General features: G+C 43.2%; 1 protein-coding gene across 1 annotated transcript in view; it reads right to left on the reverse strand.

Annotated features, from left to right (window-relative positions):
• Positions 1-457: 457 nt before the first annotated feature.
• CDH1 (cadherin 1) overlaps positions 458-13,601 on the reverse strand; it is a 77,750-nt gene continuing 64,606 nt past the window's right edge. The window contains exons 11-16 of the mRNA XM_007198180.2: positions 13,174-13,319; positions 9,713-9,937; positions 8,985-9,215; positions 5,730-5,860; positions 3,893-4,036; positions 458-2,228 (exon numbers count right to left, since the gene is read on the reverse strand). Of these exons, the coding sequence (XP_007198242.2) occupies positions 2,019-2,228; positions 3,893-4,036; positions 5,730-5,860; positions 8,985-9,215; positions 9,713-9,937; positions 13,174-13,319 (1,087 nt within the window). The 3' untranslated portion in view covers positions 458-2,018. The remainder of the gene's footprint in view (positions 2,229-3,892; positions 4,037-5,729; positions 5,861-8,984; positions 9,216-9,712; positions 9,938-13,173; positions 13,320-13,601) is intronic.

Below are 13,601 nucleotides of genomic sequence, written 5' to 3' on the forward strand. Positions count from 1 at the left end.
TGTGTTGTAGGATGTTTAGCAGCGTCCCTGACCTTGACTTGATGCTGGTAGCACCTCGCCAGTCATGACAACCAAAAGTATCTCCAGAAATTGCCAGCGTCCCCTGGGGGAGGGGGCCACAATCTTCCCCAGTGGAGAACCACTGCCCTGTACTAACTTTGCTGACCTACAATGTTATTTGAAGCCCTGCTTCTTTCTATCCCTCGGCACAACCCACAGTAGCCACCTGACAAGGAGATTTTATTGGTTTCACTACATGCCACATGGATGGATATCCTTCAAATAAAGTGGCCTTAGGTGCACAGTTTCCCCGCTATTCTGCCCCAACAGAATGACACAAAATTCAGGGGAAGTCATTTTAATATGAAGCTTCTTTCTCCATGTTTTGAATAAGCTCACCTAACCATTTGTCTGTCTGGCCTGGAATTTTGTAATCAAATAAAACAAGTTTGACAATGGTGTAACAAAATTCTTTAATAAAATTTATAAAAATGAATATTTAAGAATAATTTTTCCACCTTGAATTGTTTTCCTTTTCCCAAAGAAAATACAAAATTATCAGCACCCACACACATATACACTCAAAACTACAGTGACATTCTCTACACAGAACTACATTAGAGTTTAAATTGCTGAAAAATCAAGACAGTTCTAAGAAGTGGTTGCAGGGATGGGTTTTTCTTCCAAAAACAGCTGATAAGGAAGCAATTTAGATAAAGTTCTGGTCTATGGTTGTCAAAAGTTTCTTAAAGGTTGCATTTCAACTAAAAAAGGATCCAAATTAAGGTTCTCCCTACCCTCACCTCCCTTTGCTAACACCCTTTCAAGGAGTGTTTTCTTCCTGCTCCTAAGAAAAAAAAAAATTTGGATTTTTAAAACATTCTGAAGTTTTCATGCACAGTTGGAATTTGGGGCAAATGTGTCCAGACCAGCCAGCATTTTCTATAGACATCAACAAAAGCAGGCACTGGGGATTCTGTGTTTTGGGTACAAACCACGGTACAAGGATCCTGGCAGGAAACACGTGTTGAGATTCCTCTACTCTTTCAGAATTTTCAGGGCTGGAGGTAGAGCCACCTCAACCGTCTTCAGCCTCAGTTGGCTCAATTTCCAGGCTCAGTGACAATCTCCCCTGCCATCTCCACGGCCACTTTTCACATTTCCCCTCTGCTGGGATGAGCCAGCTTCTGTCTTTGGCTGCAGCACTTCAGGCACTATTCTGAGTCCCGGAATATATCACTCTTTTGTTTTAGGGATAAATGAACATTAAAAGTTCAGTGGCACCTGAAAACTCACCACCTTTTCTGGTCCAGGCTCCCTGTTTAGAACCAAAGCACCCCATAACGACATTCACATAACAAACACTCTTACTCAGAACAAGTAAACTGGATAGATGCCCATTTCAAGTTACGTGTTCAGGAGATGGAAAAGGAAAACCGTTAAAAGGTCTTAGGAGTACACAATACCCACTCAGCATACGGCCAGACTAAGATATAAACCTCTTTCCCTAAAAGAGCCCAATAATTTCTGCATCAGAGAAATGTAATAGAATTCAGAGGGAGTAAGAATGGATATTAGAACATGGGACACCAGTGCAGTGACGGGAGGAACAAAAGCACACAAATTAATTTCTTTATGTCTACAATAGGGAAATTGACCCCTCACCTTCCTTTTAAAAATGAGACAAAGCCCTTAAGGAAATCTGCCAGTTGCCAGCAGAACCTTCTGAGGCTGAAGCTACTCTTTTGAAATATTAAAATTTGGGGGTCTTCTGGACATCGTCATCATGTAAAGAGTGATGAAAGGGGAAAAAAGATTCATGGAATAAGTCAAAATCGTTCTAACACACAGATTAGATCTATAAAGTGGAAATCATAACTATCCTATCACTGATCACGGGTCTCTTCTCCAGAAATGTATCTCAAGTGAAGGGAGCTGGAAAACCACCAGGAATACTATTCCCACATTTCCCATCACATGAGTGTAGGGACCCATCTGTCTCATCGGTCTTGAGTCCCCTAGTCGTCCTCGCCGCCTCCATACATGTCCGCCAGCTTCTTGAAGCGATTGCCCCATTCGTTCAGGTACTCATAGTCCTGGTCTCGGTCTGACTCCGAGGAGTTCAGGGAGCTCAGACTAGCAGCTTCGGAACCGCTTCCTTCATAATCAAACACCAGCAGAGAGTCATAGGGTGGGGCGGTAGGGTCACTATCAGCTGCCTTCAGGTTCTAAAGAAGGAAGACAATAGGATCTTTCATTGGGAGGAATCTCACACCTGTCATCTTAGGCAAGATGCCTTCTTTTGGTGCGTAAAGCCAAGTGTTACTGCACAACAATGAGACCGTCCTGCAGAACACCAGGAGCACTGAACACCAACAAGGTAAATGTAATACATACTGGAACGGAAGATGGACATGATATATTGTTAATGAAAAGAGAAAGTATGCAGAATGTTTTCCCCCGAAACGAAACTGGTAAATTATATGTAGGCAGGGGAGATGAGCACCAACCCATCAGGATGGAAAGAGACTAAAAACAATGAGGACAGTCCTACCAGGCTGCACAGCCTGCATTTCAGCCCGAGAAGATCTGAAAGGATGAATGCCAAACTGCTAAATTAACTTTGGTGATTATGGTCAGGGGAACTGAGGGAGGACTTGCACATTTTTTCTTTATATACATTTTCATAATTTATATTTTTTAAATAGCAAACATTTTATTTTTGTAATTAAGAAATAGCTATAATCAGATATGATGATACACAAATGAATGTGAATGGAGGAAAATACCTGAAACCAGATGTATCTAAAAGGGATGGTTTAAAGTGGCCCTTCCTGTTCTCAGTTTTCTCTAAGATCCAGTGCCTAGAATGGATCTGGCTCGATCACTTCCAACACTGCCGTGCTTTATATAGTCCTTGGTGACAACAACTCCCCAGAGAAGCTAAAGCAAAACCTGCCCCCCACCGTGAAGACTTGCTGAAGGCCACTGGACCATCAGACAAGCCCTGAAAATCATTCCAGCAACTGAGCAAGTAATCAGGTAACATAGTTTAAGGAAATAGATCCCACTGGACTATTATTATCTTACTTGGTTCTTTGCTTAACCCCACCAGTTCCTCCTCATCTTACCCTAAGCTAATTAACTTAATGCCTATTTCCCATCCTCCCTTGCATATATGGACAATCCTGGCCAATAACATGTAGGATGAACTTCCTTCTTGCCTAACAGTTTGCTAGAAGAAAGTTTTTGCCCTCTGCTCTGCCCTCCCTACTTCTTCACAGGAAAACAGGCTCAAGGCCTGGAAGTGTGGCCGCCATCTTGTGATCATAAAGCAACAAGCATGAGAACAGGATCTGCTTAGATCATGCAGCAGAAAGGTAGAAAAGGGTGATGCACCAGCCTAGACTGCTTACCCTAGTCTTCTATTTGCATGAGGTAAATCTACTCATATCTATTTAAGCTTCTGGTATTTATAGTTGAATGCATTTCTGATATATACAATATGGAAACTATTTTTCTGGCCCTCAGGTAGCCTTGTGATACACATTTAACATTACATCTCAATGTAATGCAGGGAAAGAGAGACCCATTAGTGAAACGAAACTGAATCTACTTTGAATCTCTTTAGTTTCATTTCTTATTCTATTAAATCTTTTCAAGCAAGTCTTGGTTTTGCTGTATGAACTCTACAAATTCCCTAAGACTAATTCAAAGTGCTATTAGTTCTGAAATTTAGATGAAGCACAGATCAAAAAACAAATAGGGCTCAGGGGTGAAAACATGGTACAGGAAAGACTCTAAAGATTTTTTCTCACTTTTGACACAACTGCTCCTTTCCAAGTTTAGAGATGAGTTTGTTGTGTCTTGGCTTTTGACTCTGCTTACTTACTTCATCAATAAAGTTTCCAATCTCATCAGGATTGGCAGGTCGCGGTCGATACTGGGGCACACTCAGGAGCGTTGGCGCCACGTCATTGCGAGTTACTTCAGGCCGAGCATCCAGGCCCCTGTGTAGCTGGCTCAGGTCATAGTCCTTTAGAGAAAAAGGTAAAAGCATAGCAAAGAGTAAAACCGAAACAGTCATAAACACAGGGTCATGTTTGGTTTACAGACTATGGTACTGGCTAAGGCCTTAACAGTCAGCTGTATGATATCTACAAGCATGTGCCAATGTAATCTGAAATGGCAGCTGGTTTGTTTTTTTTTTCTTTTCTGAAATGGTAGTTTTCAACCTAAGAGTCTCCAAATAGCACTGGAAGGAAATATAGCATAAAAGCCTTGTGAGGACCATTTGTGGGTACAGATGTAGACTGTTTTACCTTATTAACTTTTCATAGGGTATGATTATTAGATTATTATTCAGCAAGTATTCACTCCTTTCCCACCTTATCCTCTGTGAAAAGAATAGAAATCCATTAACGTAGGGCTATGCCATTTGACTTGCTTTGACCAATGGGACATTAATACATGTGACACAGGCAAAGGCTTTAAGTGTACTCTGGTCTTACCTGCTGGGACAAAGAAGATAGGAATTACATGGAACATTCCTGGACACAACTCAGAGCACACAGCCATCCAGCCAAACGCAGCCTATTATCAGCCTAGCCCCAACCAACCCACACATTCTTCTGAGCCTAGATGCCATAGACTGTTTGTGTCCCCCCCTAAATTCACATGTTGAAACAATGTGATGGTATTTGGAGGTAGGACGTTTGGCAGGTGATTAGGTTGTGACAGTGTATGGAGCCTTCAGGAATGGGATTAGTGCCCTTATAAAAGACACCCAGAGCTCCCTTGCCCATTCCACCACATGAGGACACAGTGAGACAAGGGCCATCTATGAACCAGGAAGAGGGCCCTCACTAGGCACCGAATCTGCCAGCACCTTGACATTGCATTTCCCAGTTTCCAGAACGGTGAGAAATAAATTTCTGTTGTTTATAAGCACCCAGTCTATGGTATTTTGTTACAGCAGTCCGAATAGAGTAAGACACTAGCTGAGACCAGCAACTGTCCCAGCTAACCCACAAACGCATGAGAAAAACATGCTTATTGATGTGTGCCACTGACATTCTGGGGTTGCCTGTTATACAGCATTATTGTGGTAATAGCTCAATAATACAGGGTAAGGCAAACTCAAAGGAAACAAAATATTAAAACAGATCAGTCCTCGTGCTCCGCAACAAGAGAAGCCACCACAATGAGAAGCCCAGGCGCCGCAACGAAGAATAGCCCCTGCTTGCCACAACTAGAGAAAGCCTGCACAAAAGCAACGAAGACCCAACGCAGCCAAAAATAAATAAATAAAATAAATTTATAAAAACAACAACAACAACAAAAAAACAGATCAGTCGTTCTATGTCAAAGATAATTTGAATAAAGTTCATGTCCTGGAAATAGCAGTGAGGAGAGTAGGCTCTGGAGTCAGACCACCTGGTTTTATTGCTTCCTAGCTCTGTGACTTTGGGCAAATTGCTTAACTGCTCTGTGCCTCTGTTCATTCATCTGAACAATAAATAAATGTTAGCAATGTTGTATTGATGATGATGATGGTGGTGATGATGATGGTTAATGACAACACCTATTTTCTTGGGTAGATGAAAGCTCTTTAAAAAATTACGCAAAGTGACACAGAGCTATTTCAAATGTCTGTCTTCCCCTAATCATTGCTTCCTCCAAATACAGAGACTGCCATTAAGCTTTCTCCCATGGTTTTAAACACCCACCTGGTCTTCTTCTCCACCTCCTTCTTCATCATAGGAATAAACGTTGTCCCGGGTGTCGTCTTCTGGGGGCAGTAAGGGCTCTTTGACTACCCTTCTCCTCCGAACAAGTAGCAGAAGCAGCAGAATCAGGACTGGAGTGGGGAAGAGAGAGATGAGAGCCACAGGTCAAGAAGGCCATAAGCAGCAGCTGGCGCAGAGCACCACTGCCTTGCAGACCAGACAGATGGCTGTAAGACAACTCACATGTCTTCACATCCCTGAGGTTAATATATGCAGCACTACACAGTGGACAATTACATGAGAACTCAATTGCGGTCTTTAACTGGACCTTGAACCAATCAGTCATTTCCCAAAATCTGGAGCAAAGTACTCTAGGCAGCAGAAATGGTCCAGGCAAAGACTCCAAGCAGATGGGTGTGGTTAAGGAAAGACAGGGTCAGCGTGGCTGTAGCAGGATCACCAGGGGAGAAAGAAGGGGAGAGGGGGTCAGAGGGGCAGCAAGGACATGCGGACCTCTGGAGGGACTTTGGCTTTGATTCAGAGTGAGTTGAAGCCATTGAAGGTTTGTGAGCAGGGCTGGGTCAGCCTAAATGTGACTAACACATGCATATTATTCTTATTCAGTTATGGGGGGGGGGGGAGTGGGGCACAGACTATAAAATCGCCTGGTACACAATGAAAAAACACCAACAAATTTTAAAATTAAAAATAAACAAAAAAATAATAATAATAAACAACAGCAAAAAAAAAAAAAAAAGCACTTGGTATATTCCTTATCTTCTCTTAGGATAAATCATGTAAGTGCGCTTTAAAATCTATTTTCAAGGTTTTCATCTGATCTTGGGGGCTATGTCCAGGCTATATACGATTAATATTTATTTTTATTTATTTATTTTTTTTAGAAGTCCCTGCAACCATTTTTTTTTTTTTATAGCTACTTTATTTATTTATTTCTTTATTTTTGGCTGTGTTGGGTCTTCGGTTCGTGCGAGGGCTTTCTCTAGTTACGGCAAGTGGGGGCCACTCTTCATCGCGGTGCAGGGACCGCTCTTCATCGCGGTGCGCGGGCCTTTCACTATCGCGGCCCCTCCCGTTGCGGGGCACAGGCTCCAGACGCGCAGGCTCAGTAGTTGTGGCTCACGGGCCCAGCTGGTCCGTGGCATGTGGGATCTTCCCAGACCAGGGCTCGAACCCGCGTCCCCTGCATTAGCAGGCAGATTCTCAACCACTGCGCCACCAGGGAAGCCCCAATATTTAATTTTTTTAAAAATAATTTATTGTGAATGGGAAAAAAATATGATTCAGTGTGTTTTCTAACTTATAGGTCCTTATACCCAAGTACCTAGTGAAGCATCACTGCACTGAGACAGGAGGTGGCATACACTTGCAAGTACCCAACCTACCTGTTTCTGAAATCAGAAAGACTCCAAGATCTTATCCAGATAAACAATATAACCCCCTGGACCATGACTCAAGAACAGAAATACTGAGTGAGTTCTTGCTAGGTGGGCCAGGCCTGTCTTGGCCCTGAGGACACAGCACTGAAAACAATGGAAGCTGCAAACAGCCCCCATCCCTGTGGAGCTTAGGGCTGAAGAGCCAGAGGAGGGCTATCGTTTCCAAAAGGATGCTTCTCATCAAACATTACTTAAATGTTATGTAAGGGAAAGTAACGAAAACATGGCATATTGTTATCGCCTCAGGAAGCACCACCCAACTCAGCTGTCCTGCAACCCCCCAATCCCCAGTGTCGGAGACAAATCCTGCACAAAGTAAGCAACCAAATATTGGTTGACTACACAAAAACCTTCATATCCTCTTGTCTCTCTAGAACATTCTTTAGACGCTTAATTTCGATGTCTGCCCATAAGGAACAAGACATTGGAAATCTGCACACTGGCATTGCTTCTGCTGTAAATGTTGCACATTTGAACATTCCGAAATGTTGTTCTCAGCCCCTGTGTCTAATGAAATACACCCATAGCAAAGTTAGATAAAATATTGATTTTTTTAATAGTAGCTTTAAGTATAACTGCGTGGTGGCAATAAAGCCACGTGAATCCTGGAGGAAGAAAGGTCCAGAAAGTTCACTGAATTGTAAACAACTCTCTCCTTCCTTTTCAATTTTGAGAGGATGCAGCAGAGGGCAGGAGCTAAGGGGACACACTGCAAACATTTTCCGAAGGCCAACAGGTAATCCCTTCTTCAATCTGTTGAAGCAGCAGAATCAGTAACACTGCTGAATCTAAACTGAAAGCCCCCAGGTGGTCCCATTGCTCCCCTCTAAGGACTTTCTTCTACCCCAGCAAGGTCGGCCTCTCTGCCCTACACAGTCCGTCAAGCCTTCCTCTCTCTGTGCCTTCGCTGGTGTGGGAACCACCACAAATGGCCCTCTGGCTGTGAGGATTCCCCCAATCCTGTGGCCCAGCTATCCTGTCTTCCACCAAACCGAAATTTCTCAAGACTCAATCAACAGCCTCCTCATCTGACTGCAAGGACCTTCGTGACCTGAACCACGTGTCATAGCTCCTAATGATAAAAAAAGCAACAACAACACTATCTTTGAGGTTTTCTGACTTGCCCGCCACCAGCTTTTAGAAACCATAACAGCACCTGTGTCCACCCTAGGGCTCAGTCTACAGGTAGGCTCAGGTGATATTGGTTTTAAGGACTGTGCCAGAAACTGCCAAATTTTCCCCAGTAACCTTTTTCCCCTTCATCCTTTGAGTCACTGATACTCACCGTGCACCCCACACTCCACCCCTACTCTCGGCACCAAGTTTTAACTGGACACATGGTCACCCGTTTAGAGTGGGAGGTTCCAGGTGTGGCTGTGTTTGGGCCGGTGGGATGTGAGTGAAGGTGATATGCTCAGTTTCCAGATATGTGCCTTCCACTTCCTCTACACCCTCCTCCAGGGTGGGATGTGGAGGAGGTGGTGGTGAGCTGGCACTGACCAAGGCCTCGCTGCTCCGAGCGTGGTCCAAACACCTGCAACATCGGCATCACCTCAGAGCTGGTTAGAAATGCAGAGGCTGAGGCCCCACCCCAGACCTACTGGCTCAGCATTCTCATATACGGGTGATTTGTGTACACTCAAGCTGGAGAAACACTGCCCTCAGAGGCTGAAAGAACAAAATAGAAGGACTGGGCAGCCTTCCAGTCTTGGACCACTTACCCCTGAAATGCTCAGTAAGAGAAAAACCTCCCCCATTTCAGAAGGTAGAGGCTGAAACACTTGCCAGCTGCACTTACTCAGAAAAGCAAGAATGCCTCCAAGAATCCCCAGAATGGCGGGAACTTGCAATCCTGCTTCGGCGTAAGGCCCGGCCTTCCTACAGTTGCTGACGACCCCTTCACAGTCACACACGTGCACATCTAAGGTGGTCACTTGGTCTTTGTTCTGGTTGTCTATGAGCTTGAGATTGATTTTGTAGTCACCCACCTCTAGGGTTTTCTTTGGCTTAAAAATCAGAGATTCATGTTCTGGAGGAAGCAACAAAAATGAGGGGATCAGGAGAGATAAAAAGTTCATTCTAGATTAAAATTATTAGGGAACTAGAGACATTCCAAAGCTGAATGAAGATAACAGCTGCTTGGGTTGTAGATTATTGGGCAGTATGTCACGGACTCAGACACCAGAAACGCAAAGGGATCTTTGGTTCAATGCCACAAATGTAGAAGGGACAAGGAAACAAGCCTTAAAAGGGATGACAAGTGAGGAATTCCCTGGCAGTCCAGTGGTTAGGACTCCGAGCTTCCACTGCTGGGGGCCCAGGTTCGATCTCTGGTCGGGGAACTAAGATCCCACAAGACGTGTGGTGCAGCCAAAACAAAACAAAAACAACAACAACAAAAAAAAAAACAAACAACAACATAAAGGGGGTGACAAGTGGATATTGAGAAGGGAAATTCAGAAGCGGGAGGCGCGAGGGAAGCACGGGGTCAGAGCAAAGTTTCCAAAATAAGACTCAAGTGCCCACCTTGGTCATTGTACTCAATGGTCCAGTTGACACTTGCCCCATGTGTTAGTTCTGCTGTGAAGGGAGAAGTGTTGGGGGGAAGATCAGGATCAATGATGTTGATGATATAAGGCTGTGGATTCCTCTGGCAGAAGTCCATGTTCCGAGGTTCTGGTATGGGGCCATTGTCATTCACGTCATCAAGGAATAGGAGCAGCGTTCCCGTTCCAGTAGCAGGTGGAGAACCTAAGAAAATACACAGGAAATGTCACAGCTCAGGACCACTGATGAATCCCTAGTGCCTCCCATCAGACTGACTCCAACTCTTCTCCTGGCTCTTCAGGGCTCCCTCGCCAGGCCCCACCCTGCCCACAGAGCCACCCGTCCTGCCGGTTCCAGGCCATCCTCATTCCGGGCTGGGCAGACTTCTGACATGCCTATTCCCCACTTTGATAACAATTATTCAAGTTATTCCTCACACCAAGGACTCCTTCCATCTTCACACATAACTTTATTCATCCATTAAATTTTAACATCTCTATGCCAAGGGACGGGGGGAGGGAAGGAATGGGAGTTTGGGATTAGCAAAGGCAAACTATTATATATAGGATGGATAAACAACAAGGTCCTACAGTATAGCACAGGGAACTATATTCAGTATTCTGTGACAAACCATAATGGAAAAGAATATGAAAAAGAACATATATATATATAGCTGAGTCACTTTGCTGTACAGAAGAAATTAACACAACATTGTAAATCAACTATACTTCAATAAAATTTTTTTAAAAACACAACTTTTTTTAACCACTCTAAGAAGTCCTCCTCACCCCCTACTAGTTCTCCTTCTCTGAACTTCTAAGGCTTTAAGATCGTTATCAAAGGATTGAGCCTTTTACAATTGCCGCAAGTTGCTTTTCAAATTAGATTCAGAGATTTATACACACGTCTGTTTGTATTTCTTTTACATCCTGACATAGCACTTGATAATAGAAAAAGTAGACCCTCAAGGAATCATCATCATCAATATTAGTATATTGCAGGGAAAAAAAACCCAGAGGAATGTATCTCAAACCCATAAATATTTATACCTGGGCGGCTATAGTGATTATTTTTTCTTTTTACCTCTGAAAACTGTGGTTAAAAGAAATAGCATAAAACTTACCATTTCAACCATTTTTAAAGTGTACAGTTCAGTAGTGTTAGTATAATCACATTGTTGTTAAACAGCTCTCCATAATTTTATCTTACAAAACTGAAATTCTGTACCCATTAAACAACTCCCTATTTCCCCCTCCAGTTCCTGGTAACCACCATTCTACTTTGTTTCTATGAATTTGACCACATTAGTACCTCATCTAAGTGGAAACCCATAGTATTTGTCATTTTGTGACTGCTTTATTTCACTAAGCACAATGTCCTCAAGGTCCATCCACATTGTAACACATGACAGGATTTCCTTCTTTTTTAAGGCTGAATAATATTCCATTGTGTATGTGTATACCGTATTTTGTTTATCCATTCACCCATGGATGGATCTTTTTACTTATCATTTGAATTTTCTTGTTTTAACAATGAGCAAGTATCATTTAAAATTCTTTTTTTTTTTAAATTTATTTATTTTATTTATTTTTGGCTGTGTTGGGTCTTCGTTGCTGTGCACAGGCTTTCTCTAGTTGTGGCGAGCAGGGGCTACTCTTCATTGCGGTGTGCAGGCTCCTCATTGTGGTGGCTTCTCTTGTTGCGGAGCACCTGCTCTAGGCATGCGGGCTTCAGTAGTTGTGGCTCGCAGGCTCTAGAGCGCAGGCTCAGTAGTTGTGGTGCATGGGCTTAGTTGCTCCGCGGCATGTGGGATCTTCCTGGTCCAGGGCTTGAACCTGTGTCCCCCGCATTGGCAGGCGGATTCTTAACCACTGCCCCTAAAATTCTTTTTAATTAAAGAAAACTTTAAAAAATGTTTTTTAATAAGATAATAGATTTTCTGAAGAAACTTCATTCTCCTCTTACACCTACATCAAAAGTATTGAGTCATGCACAAAGTAACACTTGAAGGAATATATTCAAAAGTACCATAATTTAGCCATTAGTATTAGGTCAGGGGTCAGCAAACTAAGGTCTTCCGCCCAAAGTAGGAACACAGCTATGCTCATCCCTTTTCAAACTGTGTATGGCTGCTTCTAGGCTATGATGGCAATAGAGATTGTACGGTCTACAGAGGCTAAAATATTTACTCCCTGGCCCTTTACAGGAACCTTGTCAACTCTTGGTTACCTCCAGGCCAGGCTAGGGGACTCCCGTGCAGCCAGAGACAGATGGCCAGCATAGCACTGCTGCCCAAGCAATGGGTTAGCTTCCCCTTTATGCAACACATTTCTGCAAATGGGGCCCCATCATGGCTCTCTGCTGTTAACCTGCTGCCTCCCAAATGACAGCTCCAGGAGCAGGTTTTAGATTCTAAATGACTAGGCCAGGGTTACCCCTCCACAGCATGCTCAGAATGTGACGAAGGCTACATCACTCATTAGCCACCCATCCAGCCCCACCACGGGCTTACTCGCCTTGCCCTTTGCGTTCCGGATTGCCAAATCTGGAATTACTACCTCGGGAGGTTGGGGAGGGAGAGGGGAACAGATTTAATCCCAGGAACTAGCAGGTCTCTTTTAACAGTAACTCCACTTCTGAATATCTATCCATGGGAAACACTTGCCCACAGAGGCATGTACAATGATGTTTACCTATCACTCACAAAAATAATGGAGAACTGGAAATAATCCCTGTGTTTTTTAATGTGTGAATGGTTAAATTATGCTATATGCAGATAACATCATTTAATTGAAAAGAGGTATATCTATAATGTGCCAAGATAGATCTCCGTGTCTTTAAGACATATGTTCAAGGAAAAAAAAATTAAACATGCATAAGACAATGGTTTTTATAATAAAAACAAAAATAGGCTATAAACCAGATAGTGGCTTTATAATAAACCATATTTCTATATGTTTATAAATGTATTCGAATACACAGAAACAGTGTGGAAGGAACCACACTTCGCTAATAATGATGATGATGATAAAGATAATAACAGTCCTCACAGAGCACAGACTAGGTAGCAGGCACTCTTCCAAGCACTTGTACATAAATTAACTCATTCAACCTAGATGGGGTATTATCATTTTGTTGGATAAAGGAACTGAGGGATCTAAAAATTAGGTAATAAGTCCAAGTTCACACAGGTATTAAGCTTTGGTCCTAGGATCTAAACCCAGGCAGTCTGGCTCCCATGGGGTTCAGGTACAGAGGGAGTAGTAAAAAGGAACTTCTGCTTGGCCTAAACTCTGTGCATTTTGGACAATGCTTTGAGAACGCTTTGTTGAAGAATGAAAGAAGAAGAAAGAATTCATGCCTCCAAAAGGATAGGGGCAAGGCAGTGAGCTGGTCAGGAGGGTGAAGCAGCAAAAACCAAATGGTAAGGGCATCCTCACCATTGTCAGTGGCTATAATGAGGGCCATGTACGTGCTGTTCTTCACATGCTCGACGTTCTCTCTGTCCAACTCAGCCCGAGTGGAAATGGCACCCGTGTCCGGATTAATCTCCAGCCAGTTGGCAGCGTCCCTCCAAATCCGATACCTGGAAGGACACAAGCTCTGATTTAGAACGGGAACGGCGAACGGTAGGTAGCTGAAGAAGGTTAAGGTTCCTCTTTGTTGATAGATACTTCTAACTTCCTTACTTCAAAAAAATAATGACGCCTACAGAAATTTTGCCAGAAAGGTTTGATGAGCATCCATGTACCCTTCACCTAGATTCATCCACTGTCGATATTTTGCTATATACAAAAGTTGATACACACATATACATAATTTCTTGTTTTGCTGAACCATTTGAGAGTAAGTCGCAGACATGATGTTC

The sequence above is a fragment of the Balaenoptera acutorostrata genome, chromosome 19, assembly GCF_949987535.1.
Source record: "Balaenoptera acutorostrata chromosome 19, mBalAcu1.1, whole genome shotgun sequence".
NCBI lineage: Eukaryota > Metazoa > Chordata > Mammalia > Artiodactyla > Balaenopteridae > Balaenoptera > Balaenoptera acutorostrata.